Raw genomic sequence first — 23,094 nt, forward strand, 5'->3', positions numbered from 1 at the left:
AATAACCCTCCATTTTTCCCTTCCTCTTGCCCCTGGTAACCACTAATAAACTTTGGTCTGGTAGCAAAGTGCCTAAGGCACTTGACTGCTAACCAGAAGGCTGGCGGTTCAAACCCACCAGCCACTCCTCAGATGACAGTTGGGCAATCTACTTCCATAGTGATACTGCCTCAGAAACCCAAGAAGTGGTCGCTTTGAGTCAGGTCTGACTTGACGGCACATAACAACAACAACAACATACGTTTTCCTGTCCTTGTCTTTTATATAAGTGAAGTCATGTAGTATTTGTCCTTTTGTGATTATTTTATTGTGATTATTTTCACTCTTCAACTCCATCCATATTACGTCATATATCAAGATCTCAGTTCTCTTACTGGCTGAGTAGTATTCCATTGTATGTATGCACTATATTTTGTTTACACATTTATTTGTTGATGGGCATTCAGAGTGTTTACCACCTTTTGGCTATTGTGAATAATGCTGCAATGATCATTGGTGTACAAGACTCTTGAGTCTCTGCTTTCAAGCCTTTGGAATATATTCCTAGGAGTGGAATTGCTGGGCCACATGGGTTTTGTTTTTAGTTTTTTTTTTGAGGAATCCCCACACAGTTTTCCATTTTGCATTCCCACCAACAATCAGTAAGGGTTCCATTTTCCCTACATCCTTGCCAAGGTTTATTTGTTATTATATTCAACAAATTGTCCTCTCACTCCCTGCTATTGAGTCAGTTCTGACTCACAGCGACCCCTATTGGGTTTCCAAGGCTGTAAAACTTTATGGATGCAGACTGCCTCATCTTTGTTCATGGAGCAGTTGGTGAATTTGAACCACCGACCTTTCAGTTAATAGCCAAAAGCCTTCACCACTATACCACCATAGCTCCTTTAGCCTAGTAGGAGTGAAATGGAGTTTCATTGTGATTTTGATTTGCATCTATCTGATGGATAATGATGCTGAACATCTTTTCATGTGTTTGGTAGCCATTTTGAATGTCTGTTCACATCCTTTACTTATTTTATCAGTGGTCTGTCTGTCTTTTAAAGTTGTTGAAGTTTTATATATATATTGGTTATTAGCTGCTTATTGGTTATATGGTTTCTGAAGATACTTTGCCAGTTGGTAGCTTGTCTTTTCACTATTTTGTAAGACTTTTGATGAACCAAAGTTTTTTGTTTTTATGAGGTCTCTGTTTATCTATTTTGTCTTTAGCTGTTTGTTCTTGTGTTAGATAATCCGTTGTTAAAAGCTAGGCCTGACAGTATTGCTTCTGCATTTTCTTCTGAAAATTTTAGGTTTTAGGTTTTGTGTTTAGGTCTTTAATCTACTTTGAATTTGCTTTTGTATATGGTGTGAGGCATGGATCCAGTTTTCCAAGCACCATTTATTAAAGATACCCTTCTTTCCCCATCTAGTGGACTTAATTAGCACCCTTGTCAAAAATTAGTTGACCATAAATGTGTGGGTTTATTTCTGGACTGTCAGGTCTATTCCTTGGTCTATGGATCTGTTTGTTATTCCAGTACCAAGTTGTATTTGATTACTGTTAACTGTGTGATATGTTTTAATGACTTTCCTTTTATATAAGACAAAAACTTAAATTCTGTTAACAGGAGGTAAAGATGGACCAGTGGGATTTGCTGACTTTGTTTATAAGCATATTGTCCCTGCATGTTTCCTAGCACCTTTGAAACAAACCTTTGACCTCGCAGATGCACAGACAGTATTGGTAAGTGCCTAGGAGTGTTTGTTTACTTTATGTAGCTTTTCCTTAGTTCACAGTATCTTCTTTAATGCACATTGATTGCATTATGTTTCATTGATTTTTATTTATTTATTTATTTGAATAATTTCAAATTAGGATTCATTTTTAAGAAGTTGATGATAGACTTTTTGTGGATTCTGCTCAAGTTGAATATGTAAAACCTAACTCCTTCAACTTTTAACAACTCAGATACTTTTTCTAGGGCAATAAAAGGGTTCACAGTATGAAAATTCTCTAACACTTATTTAGTCATTAGTTTCAGTTTCCTCCTACTACTTCCATCTAAAACTTGTGCTTCATAGTTTTTGGGTTTCCTCCCTCCCCACCCCCCAAGTCAGCGCAACTGTCTCCTCATATGGTAGTTTCCTCAAATCTCATCTTTAGAATATTTATTGTCAAGCACTTGACCTTCTGTCACTTCTCCACAGCTTTAGTAACAGCTAGATTTAATTATTTCATACATTGAGGTAACATTGTTAGGTTTTTTCTATTTATCTCTAATTTATTTTCTCCATCTGTTTGTTACCTTTACTTCCTTCATTCCTCCTTAGGGGTAAATATCAGTGAGCAGTGGCTAGAGAAAAAAGTTAGATCGTTAATGGAGAATTAACCGTGTTCAGGATTTTAAACTTGTTTTTCACAGGCTTTATCTGAATGTGCAGTGACACTGAAAACAATTCATCTCAAGCGGGTGAGCTTAGCACCTCTTCATTTTAATTTCACACGTAGATACTCATTTTGTTAGGTTTCATTACATTTGACTCATCTTGTTCTTGAAAGCTGTATCTTTTATAAAAATCATTCCTGTTTTTTATTATGGGCAAGGAGCAGGATGAAAGCTGGAATATCTGTTACTGCCCTTGATGTTTTGCATAACAAGACAGTTAAAAAGTGTATGTTTTGGTTTGTGAGAAATCTTAATCAAAACTTGGAGATCTAGATTTCACCATCTAATAGGTTTCCTCACAGCCAGATTTCTCCAACTTCTTAGAATTACAAATGGTTAGAGCACTTTACTTTTTTAGAATGCCTTGTTCATCCTTGTTTGTATAAGTCAGAAGTGCTTTTGGGTTGAATCTAGCTGGTGTGTTTTTTTCCTTATATAACATTTTAAATAAGTTGAATTGGTTGCCAACATTTAAAGTTGGGTTCTGGGGAGGAGTGGGACTGGACTGGGTGGAAGAAGCCCTGCAGCCCCCTTTGCTACCCCTTGGCCCTGTGCTATCCCCCTTGTGCTTTTCATATGTCTGTGTTCTGCCTGGCAAATAAAGTCATGTGTGGCAGGAAAGAAAAAAAAAGTTGGGTTTTGTTTATATGCAAAAATGTCTATCTCTGTCTTCTCTCAAAGTCAGAATGCCAGCACAGGACTGACGTTCCCTGTTCTCCTATAGCTACAGTCAGCAGATACAGTTTGTTTTTAAGTGATAACAGTGGGGTTATATCAGGTGATACACAGTGCATGCAAAGTAAGCACAGTGAGGGTAGAGTGAAGAAAGATGAGAAGGAATGTAATAGGGACCTGAGAAACTTTTGGAAACGACGTTACCTCCCCTGAATTAGGAACACGTTTCCTTTGAAGGATGATTAAATTATGGCCTAGAGCCATTGAGTTAGAGGGTTGCAAGTCAAGGTAGAGGAAGAAGGATAGACATTCTTTGAGTTTGGAACAGTACAGTAGTCTATAGGAAAACCAGAAGTTAGCAGAGAGGGATGGATTGAAGACAAATGGATGGATATTCTTTTGTTAGGTGTTACTCTTAGGTGGGTCATCTAACCTATTTAAGGTGGTGAAATTTAGATCTCCCAAGTTTTGGTTAAGATTTCTCACAAAGCAAAACATATACTTTTTAACTGTCTTGTTACGCAAAACATCAAGGACAGTAACAGGTTAGGGTCATTAACATATTAAAACCTTTCAGTTGGAATCAAGTTTAAAAAAGAAACTTAGCCTTAAAAAAGTATTGAATTTGTTACATTTACTTGAGGCTACCCTCTGAGCTAACATTGCTATAGGAAAACCATTTTCAAATTGTATTGTAGGTTCATTTGAAGTTTCTGGGGAAGGGCTGGGGGAGTAAAGGGTGAGTTTGTGGAATTCTACCTTCCCTCACACCAAGCTTATATTTAAGAAAGAAAGCCAGAAAACCATTTTTATTTATATGTTTTAGTATCTAGAAGTACTAGAAAAAAGGCCTTTATTTAGATGTCATGTGATCTTCTTTTTAGGAAGATTTAACCAACTGCCAGCTGGACAGATTATCTTTTTGGGTCTTGGTTTTCTCAGCTCTTCCATCTGGCTTCTCAATTCTTACTGCCTAGTTTATTGAATAAGAAAAAAAAAAAGGCTTTTAAAGGATACATGTCTTCTTCTAATTTCTACTTAAGCATTATTAAGGTCAGGAAGAAAATTATTTATTTATTTATAATCGTCTTTTAATTTTCAGGGCCCAGAATGTGTTCAGTATCTTCAACAAGAATACCTGCCCTCACTGCAAGTAGCACCAGAAATAATTCAGGTAAAAGCTGCTGTCTTAGTGAATTTTGCTCTTAATTAAAAAAATGTGACTGTGTAATTCAATCTCATTTTTTCTTTCATTATAATATACTCACAACAGTACAGTCAACAGTTCATCAATTTCTACATATAAACTTCATTGATACGGATTACATTCTTCAGGTTGTGTACTTATTTTCATTACCTTTTACCAAATTATCCCATAATCTTCACATACCTGCAGTGCCCTCTAAACAAAACCCCTTTTTCCCCCCTTCTTCCTACCCTTGGTAACCACTAATTATTTTCAGTTTCTATATATTCACCATATAAGTGATATCATACAGTATTTGTCCTTTCGTGTCTGACTTATTTCACTCTGCATAATGTCCTCAAAGTTCGTCCATGTTGTGTCATGCATCAGGACTTCATTCTTCTTTATGTCTGAGTAATATTCTGTTGTGTGTATATATCACATTTTGCTTATCCATTCATCAGTTGATGGACATTTTAGTTGTTTCCACCTTTTGGCTGTTGTGAATAGTGCAGCAGTGAACCTTGATATACATATGTGTGTTCATGGTGCTGCTTCCAGGTCTCTTGGGTATATATCTGAGAGTGGAATTGCTGAGTCTTAAGGGATTAAACTAAATTTTGGTTAAAAAATGCCAAACTTTATATGATACAGCAGGAGTACTTAGCCTGGAAGCCGTACTTGAGGGCTTCTATAAAACTGAATAGGGAAAAATGTCATTTTCACTAATCTTTAAAATAAATTTAGATTTCCTACCATTATAAATGTAGGCCACAAATCATGGTAGTGTTACCATTATGTCTCTGTTTTTGTCACCAGTAGAAATTATAGATGTTATATCATACAGATGCCTGAAAATAATGTTTATGCTCATCATTATTCTGAAATGATATTAGTTATGGGATATGCTACTATATCATATGCTACTATATCATATAGTAAGTTAATATATCTTATTAGTCTGTCATAGTTTAAATATTTTATAACTGTAATGAAGTATAATTGGTTTTCTTTATAACCCTTTCTGTTTTATTTTATGCATAAAAAAAAAAATCTTATCCTAAAAGAGTCCAGTAGGCTTCATCAGACTGCCAAAGGAGACCATGGCATGTAAACCCTCTGTTTTGAAGATTTGTGTCAGGTAGTTAATTGTATGTGTGCCAGCTTTATCAATGCATAATTTGTAAATCTGAAACTGTATTTTGAGATAATCAAGTAGAAAGCTGCCATATACTTTTGCACTACAAAAGTCCATTATGTAATAGCATTTGATTATTTTCTTGGCATATAATTATCCATATTTCTTGTCCAGTAGCAGTGGAGCTGATAAGGTATCAAAGTTTGATTAAGACGAGAATTAGAATCTCTTCTAAAACTACCACCTGGAGTTTTGCCAAGTGCGGCAGCAGACAGATGCTCAAGTTTTTAAAAATTCCTTAAAGGTATCGTAGTCTTGTATTAAAGGAAGAAGTCCAAGCTGCACTGAAGGGAATTGGCAAAAAACAAGGCTCCAGGAATTCATAGAATACCCATTGAGATGTTTCAACAAACGGATGCAGCACTAACTGCACTTACTTGTTTGTGCCAAGAAATTTGGAAGACAGCTACCTGGGCAACTGACTGGAAGAGATCGATATTTTTACCCATTCGAAGGAAAGGTGATCCAACAGAATGTGGAAGTTATGAACTATATCATTAATATTATATGCAAGTAAAATCTTGATGAAGATGATTCAAAAAACGGTTGCAGCAGTATGTTGACTGGGAACTTCCAGAAATGCAAGCTGGATTCAGAAGAGGACGTGAGGTGAGGGATATCATTGCTGATGTCAGATGGATCTTAGCTGAAAGGAAAGAATACCAGAAAGATGTTTAACTGTCTTTTATTGACTATGCAAAGGCATTTAACTGTGTGGATCATAACAAATTATGGATAGCATTGTGAAGAATGGGAATTCCAAAATACTTAATTGTTCTCCTGAGGAATTTATACATAGACCAAAAGGCTGTTATTCAAACAGAACAGAACAAGGAGATATACTGCATAGTTTAAAATCAGGAATGGTGTATGTCAGATTTTTATCCTTTCACCATACTTGTTCAGTCTGTATGCTGAGCAAATACACTGACAAGCTGGACTATATGAAGAAGAACAAAGCATCAGGATTGGAGGAAGACTCAGTAACAACCTATGATACGAAGATAACACAGTCTTGATTGCTGAAAGTGAAGATATTTGAAGCACTTGCTGATAAAGATCAAAAACTACAGTCTTCAGTATGGATTACACTTCAACATAAAACAAAAATCCTCACAACTGGACCAATAAGCAACATCATGAAAAATGGAGGAAACATTGAAGTTGTCAAGGATTTCATTAGATCCATAATCAACACCCATGGAAGCAGCAGTCAGGAAATCAGACATCGTATTGCAATAAGAAAATCTTTTACTAAAGATGTATTTAAAGTATTAAGAAGCAAAGGTGTCATTTTGAAGACTAAGGTGCAGCTGACCCAAGCCATGGTATGCCTGTGGTGGAAGGAAGAATGGGCAGTCTTCTTCCATAAAGATTTACTGCCTCAGGAACCCAATGGGAGTTGCTATGAGTTGGAATCAACTCAGTGGCAGTGGGTTTGGTTTTTTTGAGTTGTGGTATTGGTGAAGAATACTGGAAATACCATGGACTGCCAGAAGAACTAACAAATCAGTCCTGGAAAAAGTGCAGCTGGAATGCTCCCTGGAAATGAGAATGGCCAGACTTTGTCTCACCTACTTTGGTCATGTTTTGTCAGAAGGGACCATTTCCTGGAGAAAGATGACATACTTTGCAAAGTAGCAAAGAAGGCCTAGGCCCTCAACAAGATGGATTGACACAGTGGCTGCAGTGATGGGCTCAAGTATAGCAAGGATTGTGAAGATGACTCAGGACCCACTAGTGCTTCATTCTGTTGTACACAGGGTTGCCGTGAGTCAGAGCTGACTCAATGACACCTAATAACAACAACAACAATGTAGTCTGAGTACTACAAGTATATGTTGTTTTTTCATCAACTTCAGTGTGTTTAAAAAGTGTTTATGATGCTGTTCTGTAAAAGCCATTGAAAAAAATGAGAAATAGAGCAGATCACCTTAAATAATAATAATCCTAAAACTCTTTTCTAATGAATTTATAATTACTAATTTCATGACTTTAACTTTAGAGATATTGATGTACTTTCTCAATCATCAAGTTTCTTAAGTAGGTTAATACTTTAAAACAATTAACTAATTACTCATGTAATATAATGCCTATCAAAAGTAGAAGCATAGCCATTCATTTTTGAACAACTAACATTCTTACATATTGCTAAATGAAGCAAAATTGTTACTGTATTTCTGCCTAATATTTTGCTTGTAAAAGAAATTATAAGACTTTTAGGTTTGGACATCAAGCTCAATTGGCATAACATACTACCCAAAAACGACGTTCCACATCCTACTTTGACAAGCAGTGACTGGAATCTTAAAAGCTTGGCAAGTGGCCACCTAGATGCAACAATGGGTCTCTCCTCGTCCAGAGCAAAGAATGAAGAAAATCAAAGATGCATGGAAACAATTAGTCCAAGCAACTGGTACAGCACGCAGTCCTCAGCCTATACAACTATGAGACCAGAAGTACTAGGTGGTGCCTGGCTACCACTGCAACCATTCAGAGGGGGATCTCTGTAGGAGATCCTGGATAAAGTGGGAGAACAATGTGGAATAAAACTCAAAATAATTTAAAAAAAGGTGGGGGGTGGGGGTGGCAACCAGGTTTGCTGGTCTGATAAAGCCTGGTGGAACGCCTGAGTACTATGCCCTTCAGGTTTGGAACTGAACACACTCCTGTGGCTTCCAGCAAGCAAAAGACAGGCATATGAGCTGAACATTTACATTAGGTAAAAATACTCCTTGGAGAAAATGAGAGAATAAAAGGGCTGTGTATGTACAGGGAGACAGCTCGGGGCAGGAGTACATGAGAGGGAAGGACACAGGGAAGAGGTAACTATGAGGAGGAAGTGGGAAGAGAGCTATTGCATTGTGGGAGATTGCAGTCAATGTCATGAGACAGTGTATGTGAGCTGCTGTATAGAAAATGAATTTGCTCTACAAACTTTCACCCAAATCACAATAAAAATTTTTTAAAAAAGAAAAGACCCCCCCAGGTTTTCCTTTTTCCCAGTGCCGTCTAAAAATGTTTTTTGCAGAATTCTGTTGGGTAGAATTCGCTCTTTCTGTCTACCTTCTGCTCTTTCTAGATGAGAACAGACATACAATGTAGTTTTTGTCCTACTGACCCTTCCCAGATGTGAATTAACCTCTGGTGGCATAGTGCCTAAGGCCCTTGACTGCTAACTGGAAGGTTGGTGGTTCAAACCCACCAGCCACTCCTCAGAAAGAAAATTGGGCAATCTACTTCTGTAGAGATACCGCCTCAGAAATCCAAGGAGGAGTTGCTATGAGTCAGAGACAACTCAGTGCCACATGAGAACAGCAACAGAGAGCAGTATTTTGAAAAGTAAAAGTCTGATGAGGCTGTACTTTTGCTGTGACACCTGTCTGACAAGTACTGTTTTAAAATGCCATATAAGTTTAGAGGAGTTCCAGTAAGATGATAGAATAGGCAGAAAGACTGCACAGACCCTTCTCAACAAAGAAAAGGGGAACCAATTAATACAGATACAGAAGATAATCCTGGACCCCTGAGCTTTGAAGGGGAGGATATAGAAGTGGACTAAACTCTAACTATTAGAAGAATTTGCATGGAAACACCAAAAAAGACATATGAAGCTGCAGTCTGGCGGTGATCCTGATGGCACAGACAGCTTGGATGTTGCCAGGTGGTGTTAGGACCTAAGTATTAATCTAAAAATCAGCCCTTCTAGCCAGGGACTGCATGGAGGACTGCTCTGGTGGCTGGTGAATAAAAGGGGAAATAGCAAAGAGGAAGGTGGGCTGAGCTGTAGACTTTTGCCTGACCAGAGGGCACAGACGTTATGAATGTTTATAAGTGGTTCAACTATTTGGATATTTAAAGCAACAGTGTTCTCCCTGATTCGAGGGACTTAAGAATAGGCTCCTCTTACCAGGAACCGCAAGGACATTCCAGACGCCAAGGACTAGAAAGGTGCAATACTCTCATTGTTACTCTTATACCCCACACCCTCTTGGTGAATGGAGGTGTGGCCATCCCTCACTCCCACCCACCTTCTAGGTTGGCAGGAATTCATCCCAGTCTGTGTGCTCGGTCAGAGCCTGGGTGCCCTGCCCCGCCCAGCTGATACCCCCTCCCCCTTTTTTTCAGTTTGTTTTTATCTGTTTTAAAATAATAATAATAACTTTTTGTTCTTTTTATTCTTTATTCTTCCCTTCCCAGCTTCTAGTTTTCAGCTTTTTCTCTCTTCCCTGTTCCTGGTTCCAATTTTTCTCTTTCACATGGTTAACCCTGTTCCTAGTTTTTCTTTTAGCATTTTTTCCCATTTTTTTCTTCATTATTCTCCTTCTCTACCTTTCTTCTCTTATTGCCCTCTCCCCAGATACTGCAGGGTTTTTTTCTTTTTTTGAATATTGTTCCTGTGTGATTATACAGTGTGTTTTTTGTCCACTTGTTTTTACTTCTTTGTTGCTTATTCAGTTGTTATTTTTGTCTAACTGAATAGAAGACACCAACAGTGCCCATATGACACAATTACAACCACACCTCCTGCAGCTTCACTTACTAAGTGACAGCCACCACTTCCTTTTCCACCAACTGGCCAATGATAAATGACTGCCAAGAATAGTCTGACTCACCCTTAGCTGCTCTTCACAAACAGTTAACAGAGATTTAAATACAACAATGTCACAATGTCTTGGAGACAACGGACCATCACAGTCTACACAAAGATGCAAAATAAAGTGGTAGAAACAAGAGAACAGGAAACAGATCCAGAACACACCCCTGAGGAAGAAGCAAGCAGCATTGGAACTCGCTGATAAGGAATTCAAAAGAATTATATTTAGGTATTGTCAAAGGATTGAAAGATAGACTAAGGAAAACACTGACAAAATTAAGGAGAACACAGACAAAACCCTAGAACAATTTCAGGAGAAAATAAGAGAACAAAATGAAAAATTAGAAATGATTCAAAATCTACAGATAGAAATCCAGAAGATCAATACTAAATTTTCAGAAATAGGTAACACATTGAAAGGGCAAAGGAGTAGAATTGAATCAATGGAAGACAGAATTAATGAGATTGAAGACAAATACCCGAATACTTCTTTGGAAAGGGATCAGTCAGAAAAAACAAAATGAAGAAAGCCTAAGATTCATGCGGGATACCATCAAAAGGAAAAACCTACATGTCATTGGAATTCCAGCACAGGAAGAGAGAAGTAAAACCACTGAGAAAATTGTCCAAGATTTGTTGGAAGAGAAGTTCCTGATATGATGAAAGATGAGAATATATCCATTCAGAAAGTCCAGCGAACCCCAAACAGGATAGACCCCAAAAGAAAATCACCAAGACATATCATCATCAAACTTACCAAAACCAAAGCAAAGAAAGTATCCTAAAAGCAGCACGGGAAAAACGAAAAGTTACTTACAAAGGACTACCAGTAAGACTAAGCTCTGATTTTTCAGCAAAAACCATGCAAGCGAGAAGACAATGGGATGGTATATATAAAACCCTGAAAGAGAAAAATTTCCAACCAAGAATTATATACCCAGCAAAATTGTCCCTCAAATATGATGGTGAAATTAGGAGATTTGCAAATAAGCAGAAATTAAGGGAATTGTTTAAAGCCAGACTAACCTTACAAGAGATGCTAAAGGGAGTCCTTTGAACAGAGAACCAAAAATAGCAAACAGCAACCGACCATTAATACACAAGATTGCATAACCAAGAAACCACAGCTATGGACATATTCAAAGTAAAATAAGATTACTAGATTTTAAACAGGGAACCAGAGACATCAACTGGCAAATTAGGAGAGGACAACTACAAACCAGAAAGAAAATACTGTCTAGTTACAGAACTTCTAAATGGTAAGGAAGTCAAGAGAGTTGCAAGATAGAATGGACTATTTTAAACTCGGGGAGAAAATTATAAATCAGAGGGTAACCTCAAAGAAAAGTGATAAATCTCACATCACAATAAAATACCATATAAGTTTATGTGGTGAGGAACTATTTGGGTTGATTGTGATAAGTGATATGTTTATAATAATACTGTGAATTTGAATTAGGACAGACTTAATATAAATATACTTGTTCTCTTCTCTCTCCTCTTACCTTCTGGCCCCTTAGGAGTTTTGTCAAGCACTTCAGCAGCCTGATGCTAAAGTTTTTAAAAATTACTTAAAGGTAAGTATTTGGAAAACTTACATATCATCATGCAATTATGTAATGTTTCAGAGTCAAAAGAGTATATGTCAGGATAATATATCATACTGTAGTTTGACCAACTGTTAATTATTTTGGGAACTCTTTGCTCTAAAACCTGCTTCTAAGAATCTGCAGTAATATTTCAGTTTTCTGTGAATCCCTTTCAACTGAGCTCTTGGAAAAGATGATAGAAAGTTAAGTAAGCACAGTGAATTGTGTACCTACCTGAGTATATTGGTATGAAAATGTCAGTCTTCTTTTGTAGTTGACTGATGTAGTTAAATAGGAGGTAAAGGATTAGGAGAATGAGAAAAGAACTGTTGCACATACTAAGTTGAAAGAAGCCAAAAATATAAAAAGTATGAGTTTTTTGGTTGTATCCAATTTAGAAACTTTTGAATTAGAAAACAGATAAATAGTAGATTTCTCAGATTTGGCCATCAGAGGCTCTTTGTACATTCATAAAGTCACTGAGGTAAAAAAAATAAATAAACTTTCAAAATTTAATAAAAAGTACCAAATATTTCATGTTCACATTTACAGTTAAGTCCATGAGACAGAACTATCTTCTTCTCACCTAGGTAGTCAGTTACTCAACAGTATGTGGCAGCTTTTTCTATACCACGTACTGTGCTGCTAACTTAACTTTCCCTGGCCACAAGGAGCTCATGACCTAGAAATAAAGTTACGTGTGACAGGATGAGGAACCATTCTTTATTTTTTATTTATTGCCTTCGTTCAACAAATTTGAATGCAAAGCACTATGCCAAATTTCTTGGTAGCTGATAAATTAATGATTGGCTACCTGGCCTTTTCTCCCTACCCAGTCAGTAGAATTTAGAAGTCAAGGGACTTTGCTGAGTAACTAAGTGTACCATGCTTTAACTGAGGTTCTAAAATCTTCCCTTGTCAGATTTTTTTTTTCCCCCTCATAGCAGTTTTGTCAATTTAGATGTCTCAAACAGTTTATGAGAAGAATATTGATAGTTACTATTTACCAGAGAGAACAAATAAACTTCTCTTCTTTCTCCTCTCACTCCCACTCCCACCCTCATTTCCCTGAAAAAGCACAGTTTCTAGGAAGGTAAAAAAAACATTGCTGTTGGGTCAATTCCAACTTTTAGTGACCCTATAGAACAGAGTAGAACTGCCCCATAGGGTTTCCAAGGCTGTGATCTTTATGGAAGCAGACTGCCTCATCTTTCTCCTGCAAAGCTGCTGATAGGATCAAACCACTAACCTTTGGGGTAGCAACCTAGCATTTAACTACTGCACCACCAGGGCTCTGGCATTAATTCCTGTTAAATAATTGATTAATCAAACTACATTAATGGATTCAAAAATGTTTAGGTACATTCCCACAGGCTTGTACTCCAAATGTATTTATTTATCTATTCAACATAAACTGTCTTTTTCACAAGCCCTACTTCTCTTCTTACTACCGTCTTTCGGCATTATTCTTTTAGTTGGAAAAAATGAAGTTCCTTCTTTTATGCCCATTCTCTTCCTATCCTGTGGTTTCAGATCTTGCTGATCTTTCCTCTCTCTCTGACATAAGCTTGGGTTCACTCTCTGATCTCCCCTTCCTTGTTCTAGTCTACTTGATCAGATCTTTTAGAAAACATTAAACAATCTTCAAAGTCATTCCTCTTATAAACTGCTTCCTTATAACCTTCATGGTCTCCCTATAGTTTACTGTAAAGGAGTTCATGTTTCTTTTTTAGTATTATTATTATTCTGATCTCAGTCCACCTTTCTGGCTTCTCTTGTAGAAGCAGTCTTTGCTATTCTTGCTGTTGCCGTTCTACAAAAAACTTGACTCGTTAGCAGCCATCCTTTATGAATTCTACCCATTCTTCTAGGCGTACCTCAAGCACAGCCTCCTTGTTAGGCTTGCTTTTGCTTATATAGTGATTATTTTCTCTGTACCTAGTTAATGGATTATTTGTTAATGAATGTTAATGAATTTGTTAATGATTATTGATAATGAATATCAGTTCCACTAGGTGTTAGGGATACAGTGATAAATACAGTCCTTGTCCTCAGTTTTACTATTTACAATCTCTAATGCTAACTTGGCACATATGTAATTGTGTAAGGTGGTGTGTAATATTAGGCCCCTGCCCAATGCAGCCTCTAGCCTACTCATTCATGGTGTCAACTGTTGAGTTGGAAATATTTTTAATCATCAAATAGAAATTCCTTGAGGGAGAAACAACTGGTGTCTTTTTAGCTTTAACTTGTTCATTTCTTCCTCCAAATTTAGTTTCCCAGTGTTAATTTTGGCAGTAGTGCCAATCAATAAAAAGGTGTCAAGTGTATATACTTTCCTGTGACCACTTGAATTTTATAGCATTATGCTCTATTTCACTAGTATCTCAATTAGATAATGTTAACATAAGGTGTATCAAAAGTTTATCAAATTCTCAAATGAAAATTCTTATCTTGGATTATGTGTAGATTTATAAAGTACATGAAATGTGTTAAATACCTATTTTTTTTTAAGAGTGGCTAGCATCCAGTAACTTGGAGCCATTCTTTGCTTGAAGGATGGATAGTCTCTTCTCACATCAGTATTAATTGTACTAATAATTTGTTTACAGGTGTTCTTCCAGAGAGCAAAGCCCTAAGGACTGGATCTCCCTGTGCCTACTTCATGATCAGGAATTCCAGTTGATAACTTAAAAAGATGTGATTTTTGTGTTCTATTCACACAAAAATCATTTTTTTAACATTACTTTAAGCTTACTGCAATATATGTATTGGGATTTTTCTGTAAACTGGGTATAATTTTTCCTAAGTATGGGCATGGACAAAAGAAGTTGCTTGCATGCCAGCTCAAATTGTTCTATATAAAAATGCTGTTAAAAGATACAGCGAAGTTATCTTAGTACCTTAATTTTTTTTATTTGAAACTTTAAGTCCTTTATAAAGACCATAGTAGTGGAAAGCAAAGTACTTTTTAAAACATTGCTGAATATAAAATGTTTGAGTTTAATTTTCTTTTATGTGTGTAGTCGCAAAGTATGGGAGGAGTACAACAGTCAGAACTAATTTTTGTAGATAACCATTACATTTCTTTAAATTGTTTCAATGCCAATGTGTATTCTACAAAAGAGAATGGTTTCATAAATTAATGCTTTAAAAGTAGGCTGGTGGTGTTACACATTTTTTATAAAAAAAATAAATTTTATGTAGTGAAATCTACTAAGTCTTTTTTGGAATTATTATAAATACTTTAGCCTTACTTTTTCTTAATCATGCCTTGATTTTCCATGTAAAGATTTGCAATTATGAGTGTATGGATGCTTTATTTAGTTATGCTGCTAAAAAGTTATATACAACTTAGTTCTTTTAAATAGAATCATTTAAAAATGCACTAGAAAAGCCTATGTGAATCTTTTCATAGGGATAAAAGTTTGACATTTCTCTTTTCTAAACCTTTTATTGGATTTATTTAGACCAAAATATACCTCTTTGTTTATGATGCTTGTAAGTTGTAGGTTCCCTTTTAATTCCTGGAAGCACCTTCCTCTGCTTTCTGCCATTTTTATTTGTGGCTATTCTGGAAAGCAAGAGGGAAACAACAGTATCAGTAGTAATAGTGAATAATTAAGGAAAGAGGAGAGAAAACTAAGCAGAAGAATACAGTGACTTTAAGTTAAAATTCTAAAAGCCTATTGGGGGAGTGTTTGTGTGGCCTGTGTACCTTAGTGGTTTCATGGATGGGTTTCCGTGGTCTATAAATGCCCTACAACTCTATTCTGATTGCACATGAATCTTCTTCTGGGGTTCATTCCAGAAGAGAATTTAAATATTTTCCTTGCATCATGGAAAGATACTAAACTAAGACTAAATTGACAATTAATTATAAAAATAGACCAGTGGAATGTATACTATACTTTAGTATAAAAATTTTTTTGAATAGATAAGTGAAAGCTGGGTGTTTCTTGTGTAGATACCCCTGTCTGATAAGAGAGATAATTGCAACTATTTCAATAGTAATTTATCAAAACATACTAGCAAGTATCATAGCATAGTGGTTAAGAGTTTAGACAGCACAGTCTCTGAGCCAGATACAGTAGGTTCAAATACCAGTACCGCCAGTAAGTGTTTTAGAAATTTGGGCAAGTTAAATAACTTCTTTCTGCCTCAATATCCCCATTTGTAAGATAGGAGAAATAATGGTAGCTACCTCATAGGATTGTTAGAAGAACTTAACGAGTTACCCGCACTCAATGGCTTGGTAATTATTATTGTTATATTATTCCATATATGTAAAAGTGACATCTTCTTTTCCCCTGATTCTTCAAAGCCTTTCAGAAGATTCACAGATACTCAGTGCTATGAGAGATCAAGATCTGGAAACTTAAGAGTTTGTAGTAGAAATTAAACTCTATATTAACAATAATCATGCATAATTCCCATCTTTATTCCTTGAAGCTGCCCAGAGCACTTTACTTAGGGAGTACCATAACAATTAGGAAATTTATTTGAATGGTACTTAGTCTCCAAAGCAGGTACCCAAATAATTGTCTCAAAGGTGGTTCTTACCTGTCACAGGTGAGATAATTGAGACTGAAAGACTTAAGGTTTGTGTGACTCAACTATGAAACCACAAGGGTTTTATGATGCCTGGTTTAAGTCTGTGCCTAGCAGTGTATTTAAATCTTAATGCTAACATTAATTGGTTTATAAGTGGCTTCACTTTTAAGAAAATACTGTGTAGTATTGTAATGTGCATCACTAATTATGTAATAAACATGTAAATCAAGGCCTTTGGCTCAATTAATCACATTTTCTTCCATATAGCTTTGAGCTGTTTTTACTGTTGGAAGGAGCCTTGACAGGTTGTCTTCCTATTAACTATGGGAAAACTGAAACTGATTGGAATTGTAAGAAATGAGTATCACTCTGTTGTTAGAATGATTCCATCACCTAAGCATTGTTTCAAATTGTAATAAAGTAACTTCCCTTGTAACAACTCATTAGAGTTGGCTTTTGTTATCTGCACTGTGCATATGATCAAACTGAGACTTAGAAAGGTAAGAACTTGTGTAAAGTTATGGAGAGCTGGGACTGCAACCTAAGATTCAAAAGCCTTTGCTCTTAACCGTTATGCTGTGGTTTAGCATTTCATTGGTTGCTATAGTTCTCAAGTGGGAGGAAGCCTTTCTCTTCCCCAGCCCCTCAAACATTTAGTTCTAGGTCAGCAGGAGTCACTGACGTCTTGTTGAGAAACACTGTGGTGCTGAAGTGGGCAAGAAGGAGCCCCCTAGGGAGTAACTGCTTAAACTCTTGGCGACACAAATACTGCAGGACCTAGTTTTAATACTCAATTCTCCAGTACTGTCATTTTCCAAAATACAATCTGAAAGACCGAATTAAGTGAATATATTTACGTTAAGAATTTCACACTGAATTATCTTGAGAGGACAATCTAGCTACACTACAAACCAAAGTGGTCTTTAAAATAAGTACATAGCCATCGTTCTATGATAGTCCCTCATATCTAGCTAGCACCGCCCACCTGTGACTGTTAGAATGTTTGTAATTACTATAGTTCAGTGTGTTCCCCAGTATATCTGCACTCTCCTGGAACTCGGGGACACAGATTTTCATGGGGACAGGAACCACTGTTCACTGTGCAGGGGCCTGGTTTTACAGAATAAGGGAGGCGCAAAGGCTGTGAATGGGGTCTCCAGACAACCCCAGCCTCCCTTCTCGAGCCAAACCCGCGTGGCGGCCAGGCGAGCATGCGCACGCGCACACGCGAGCGCCGGCCGTCTGTCACGTGGCCCTCGGCCGGGGCTCGCAAAGCCGGAAGTGTACCCTGGCGCGGGGAGGCCGCGGGAGCCCGCTGGCGGTGGCGAGGCAAAGACCCGGCTCTGTAAGTGGGGCGAACGCAGGTGGAGGGGCCAGGACTGCATGGGGCCGGGGCGGCCGGGGCTGGCATGGCCCAGTGGGGAGCAATTCCGCCCCATATGGGAGGCTGGGGTGCTGAGTCAGAGCCGGGACAGGTCAGGAGCCCAGAGAAGCCCCGCACGACCCGAGGCCGAGCCGTCCACAGACCCTGGCCTGGCGGACACCGCTTCCCAGGTGTCTCGGGCGTCCGAAGCTGGGTGGAGTGGTCGCGCGGGTCCTGCTCTCTCCACCTCGCCCTCTCGCCCCACAGCCGGCTTTCTGACCTGCAGCTCCAGACTCTCCCAGGTCCAGCGCCGCTGGCCACTGGGAGGACGTGTCCGTTACAGGGTCTGAGTCTTGGCCGCCCCTGGGAGATGGGATGCCCTTTTCCTTTGGAGTTATATTCTACACTTTCGAAACCTCATTCTGAGTATTGACATCATTGGCTTTTTTAAATGGATATTTCTCTCGGGCAATTTATAAAAACAGACGTTTCATTAAGATTTTTGTGATGTTAATATAAGATTTTGAGTCACCGGAAGCCAGAAGCTGAAGATGTGTTTAATGTACACAGACAAAATGCAAATTCCCAAATGTTTTCTTGCCCCTGGTCGACCTGGGTTGTGGGTTTGTTTGCTAATCTGTTTCCCAGGTATTTTCAGTAGGTGCCCTCAAAATAAGTTCTGCCGAGTAAATGTCAAATGCATAACCAAAGACTGCCCTTTTTCACTCTTGAACAAATGCTCTCCTTATAGTGATAGAGTTTGGAAATCCTGGAACTTTGAGTATATGGCAGCTCACCAAACCTGTTTTCATTTCTAGACAAATGGTAACTTTCGTTTTGGACAATATGAGGAAGTAGGTTTAAGATAGCGTCGCCAGTCACATACTTGTTGAGTATCTGCCTGTACTCTGTCAAAATTTGAGATTTATATAGCAAGCACCTTGTGGATGTGCTGAGTCATGTTTTAACATGTTGTTATTCTCGAGTTATTACAAGACAGTTTCAAAAGATATTTCCCCTGATCATTGTGAAACCGTAGTTTTATATTATCATATAATGAGCAGATACCTTAACTGATGAATTTGTTTTATATTATGCACTCGGTGCAAGTTAGTACCTAGCAATACTGTTTGCCATTTACAGATACCTCTAAAGAGCAAAGTTCCGTTAATTAGGGAAGAATTTTCATCAGATATTTGAGTGATGTCTTATACCTCTGGAATGAAATATAGTAGCCAACAAATATGTATTCTTTATTGGTGAAAAAGGAATCTTACTTTTATTGCTTACTTCCCGTAAAGTGCTATATTTAAAATTCCTTATCTGAATTAGATGACTGGTAAAATTATAAAAATGTGTCCTAATATACCAGAGCTCCAGTATACCAGTATACCAAAGATTTAAGAAGCCCTGGTGAAGCAGTGATTAAGTGCTTAGCTGCTAGCCAAATGGTAGGTGGTTCTAACCCACCAGCCTTTCAGCAAGACAAAGATGTAGAAGACTGCAGGCTTACAAACTCCTATGGGGCATCTCTACTTTGTCCTATAGGGTCAGTGTAGGAGCTCTGGCAGCATAGTGCCTAAGGCACTTGACTGCTAACCCACCAGCCACTCCTCGGAAGGAAGGTTGGGCAATCCTACTTCCGTAGTGTTACTGCCTTGGAAACCCAAGGAGGGGTCGCTATGAGTCAGAACCGACTCGACGGCAAATAACAACAAACAGCAACAGCATGGGGCATCTCTACTCTGTCCTATAGGGTCACTATGAGTTGGAATGAACTCAGCGGTAGTTTTTGTTTGTTTGTTTATTTTCTTGTTTTGCCAGAGATTGGTGAAATGTAGACCTCTGGCTGTTCTATATGTTCCTAACCCTGTTGGGAATATTGGAAGTTGTTCATTCTTCACTGGATACCTAGTCCGAAATACTGCCTTCAGTCCTGGTTTACTATGAAGGGATAGTAAATCTGTGTTTCAGTCTGACATTACAGCAGATTTAAGGTGATGCTAGGACTAGTGTTTATGTTGTGTTGGCATACCTCATACCTTTTATGCCAGCATGGTTAAAGGGCAAGGATAAGAGTGATGCTTATTTTTTAAGACTTGGTGATACATATTTGGTAGCGTATTCTTAGAGGTTAGAAGAACAATAAATTATTTTCTGAAAAGTTAGTAACTTTTCAGGAATACTAATTTTTCACCCTTCCATCATCATTCTCAGGCTTCATGCAAAGGAGCTCTGGTAGTATAGTGCCTAAGGCACTTGACTGCTAACCAGAAGGCTAGTGGTTCAAACCCACCAGCCGTTCCTCAGAAGGAAGATTGGGCAATCTACGTCCGTAGTGATACCACCTCAGAAACCCAAGGAGGGGTCGCTATGAGTCAGATCTGACTGGACAGCACATAATAACAATAACAACATGCAAGTGATATTTTAGGTTATGGAAATGTTACACAGTGGCATCAGTTGTTTTCAGTAGTGTTGCCCTGTCCTAGGAAGAAACAAAATAATTTTTCTATATTTCTGTTATAGTTTATATTATTTTTCTTTGTTTTGAAACACTTTAAAATATAATTTATCATTGAGTAATCTTTCAAAACATTTGAAGGAAGGAAGTGACTGATAGCACCCTTACTAAAAGTAGGAATAAATGAATGGATAAGGGCAAGACAAAACTAGAAGGAAAATGGATATGTCTTTCAGTCCTGTGGTATATGAATTAAATTGAATATAAGCAGTCATCAGTTAATGTGGTTTTTTTTTTCCAGAGCCCACAGAGCATTTTAGCCTTTAACCTTTCTAGAAACTTAGATTTTTATATCAGATTGTTTGTGCACTTCAGTTGAGCAATAAATAATGTATGATCTTACTTGTGATTACAAGTAGCTAACATTTGTTTCTTAAAAGTATTATACCCTTAAAACATCTGTGCAAATCTTTTCTTTTCTCTTAGTATAACAAGAAGATCACCTAACCAAGCAGAGATGCAGAGTACTTCTAATCATCTATGGCTTTTATCTGATATTTTAGGCCAAGGAGCTACTGCAAATGTCTTTCGTGGAAGACATAAGGTTGGTGAAAGGAAAACTTTGAGGGTTTTTATCACTGTATATGTATTCTTCTGAGAAACACATTTGTATCAAAATGTGGGACTTGGTGATTTTGATTATTTTGTCAAATAAGAATTCAGTGAAAATAATTTTTCTATACAATCAAAAAGAGAATACCTGGTTTTGTGGTTGCTTGAGTATATCTTGTGTCAGAGGCAGTGAGGATGTCTACCCAATGGCAGCAGAGATTGTGTTGGGGAATGGAGGAAATTAAGAGGTTGGTTGAAGGGACTAAGGAAGGTTAGTTTAGTGTGGTTGTGCCTTTTGATGTCTTCCCCACCCCAGATCTCACTAACAGAAGTTCCGTGTGGCACTTAAGGGAGGTGGAGGCATGGTGGGATGATGGGATGATAGGGAGGCAGATGTGTTCTTTGAAGGGGAACTTACTGATTCTGATATGCCCTGCTAAAATAGCATCCTACAAGGTAGACTGGAATAAAATTATATTATCAGCATGGAGAGCAAGTAAAAAGCTATATCCTGGTATGAGGTAGTGAGAACCTGGTAGTAGAAGTAGAAATAGAATAAAAGGGTTAATCCCAGGGCATGTCCAGAACCAAATGATTTCCATGTCAAATTGGATATTGAACAATGAAATTATTTAAAATAAATGAAAGACAAAGTTTGTGTTCTGGGAAGGAAGGTGGAAAAATAATGGAATAAAAAATCTTTTTATAATGCAAATAATCCACTAATTTTTCAGCACGATGAATTTACTTTTAGCAAAGTAATGTTTGGAGCCTTTTTAAATACTTACTTTCAGGGACAGGGCTTCTAAACATTTGATAGACGAGTTCCTTTATATTTTCTTGTAGCCTTGAGACTACTAGTCAGTTTTGTCAGTGATAATGAGATAAGTACTCATGGGAGGGGCTGTTTCCTCTGGGTAGAGTCTATGTCTATGAACAGTTTCTGTGGCTCATGGAGAATGATCAGAAGTTGGGATGACCTTTAGTTTTTTGTCGTCTGATTTTAGAATTGTCCACAGGCTCAGAGGCTTTGATCAAGTTAATTGTGATCAGCCTTGGATATTCCTGCTGACACTATTTTTTTTTTTGTGCACTGTGCCAAGAAGAGAAAAACAGGTGGTAGTACAGGATTTAGCATTGAGGACACATCTCATAGTCTGTCTGCCTGTGACCAAATTAATGTAGCAAATTTTAATAAGAATCTGGTATGTCAGGTACTGTGGTGAGCCCAGTGAATATAACTTCAACTAATGTGCAAGTACCTGCCTACAGAATGTTTCAAGTTTAGTAACAAGATAGCATTAGAAGTTACATGATTTGGAAATGAATGGGATGACAAGTAGTCAGTAAGGATAGGGGTTTAAGTGCCTGGCACTGGTAGATATTTCATGTATTCTGGTCCTCTTTTCATACTTAAATCAGTGTCCTCTCTGTACACAGTACCTGACACGTAGTAGACACTCTGAAGATGCTTACTGAAAGTAGGAATAAATGAATGGGTAAGGACAAATTAAACTACCCTAAAATCAACCTAAAGTTTTTTCAAAGGAACTAGACAAGTACTTTATCCAATTGAGAGACATAAGAATTGACTCAGTATTTGGTCCCTAAAAGTATGTGTTTTGAGAAGCAATGTTAGTTCTCAGTGACATCAATTTCAAGGGTTCAAGATTATACCCCAGATACTCTGCTTCTCCTTAATAACTGTTTAAAGATTTTTAACCTTATTAGTTATAAACCCTTTTATCCTATTGCTCAGAATGACCAAGTCCCTAAATTTACTATTTGTTATTCAGAATATATCACTTGCTTAATGTCTGTTTCATTAATTTGCCTTTAGCAAGTAATATGTATAAGTAGTTGTATATGTGTGTGATCACCATGGTGAAATTAAAGGAAAGAAAGTTGTAAGAAGGATATATGTTGATCTGTGCATGTTCTATGCATGAGCCATGTTATTGCTGTTGTGTGCCATCAAGTTGATTCTGACACATGGATCTCTGAATATTACTGGTATATGCTTTGACTTGGGGACTATGAATGATAAATGGCCGGTGAATAAATGACAGGTTATAAATGACAGGTGAATGAAAGCAAAATGGTACATTTTCACATGTATCTGAGTTATCTTACAGGAATGATGTAGACTACAAAAATTTGGAAAATACTGGCCTTGATTTCAGGGAGTACATTACAGCATTATCTTGTTTTCCCTGCCTGTCTCTTTGTGAGGATTCTCAATTTTAGACTGAGTTTGAGACAGGTACACTCAATAAAAATCTCTCTGTGGCATGATACATGTCTTCCTAGTGCTGCTGTAATAGAAATCCCACAAGTGGGTGGTTTTAAGAAACTGAAATTTATTTTCTCTGTATAGGAGGCTAAAAGTTCTGAATTCAGGGCCCTAGATTTTTTTTTTTTTTT

The 23,094-nt window shown here is 37.5% G+C and overlaps 2 protein-coding genes across 2 annotated transcripts in view; both read left to right on the forward strand.

The window, feature by feature from the left end:
- XPOT (exportin for tRNA) overlaps nucleotides 1-14,316 on the forward strand; it is a 49,923-nt gene extending 35,607 nt beyond the window's left edge. The window contains exons 20-24 of the mRNA XM_007942734.2: nucleotides 1,614-1,729; nucleotides 2,409-2,456; nucleotides 4,210-4,281; nucleotides 11,609-11,665; nucleotides 14,290-14,316. Of these exons, the coding sequence (XP_007940925.1) occupies nucleotides 1,614-1,729; nucleotides 2,409-2,456; nucleotides 4,210-4,281; nucleotides 11,609-11,665; nucleotides 14,290-14,316 (320 nt within the window). The remainder of the gene's footprint in view (nucleotides 1-1,613; nucleotides 1,730-2,408; nucleotides 2,457-4,209; nucleotides 4,282-11,608; nucleotides 11,666-14,289) is intronic.
- Nucleotides 14,317-17,964: 3,648 nt separating this feature from the next.
- The window catches only part of TBK1 (TANK binding kinase 1), a 173,214-nt gene continuing 168,084 nt past the window's right edge, over nucleotides 17,965-23,094 (forward strand). Inside the window, exons 1-2 of the mRNA XM_007942735.2 lie at nucleotides 17,965-18,020; nucleotides 20,545-20,662. Of these exons, the coding sequence (XP_007940926.2) occupies nucleotides 17,965-18,020; nucleotides 20,545-20,662 (174 nt within the window). The remainder of the gene's footprint in view (nucleotides 18,021-20,544; nucleotides 20,663-23,094) is intronic.

This window comes from Orycteropus afer, unplaced genomic scaffold (genome assembly GCF_000298275.1).
Source record: "Orycteropus afer afer isolate SDZICR_OR568_19922 unplaced genomic scaffold, OryAfe1.0 scaffold00097, whole genome shotgun sequence".
NCBI classification, from domain to species: Eukaryota; Metazoa; Chordata; class Mammalia; order Tubulidentata; family Orycteropodidae; genus Orycteropus; species Orycteropus afer.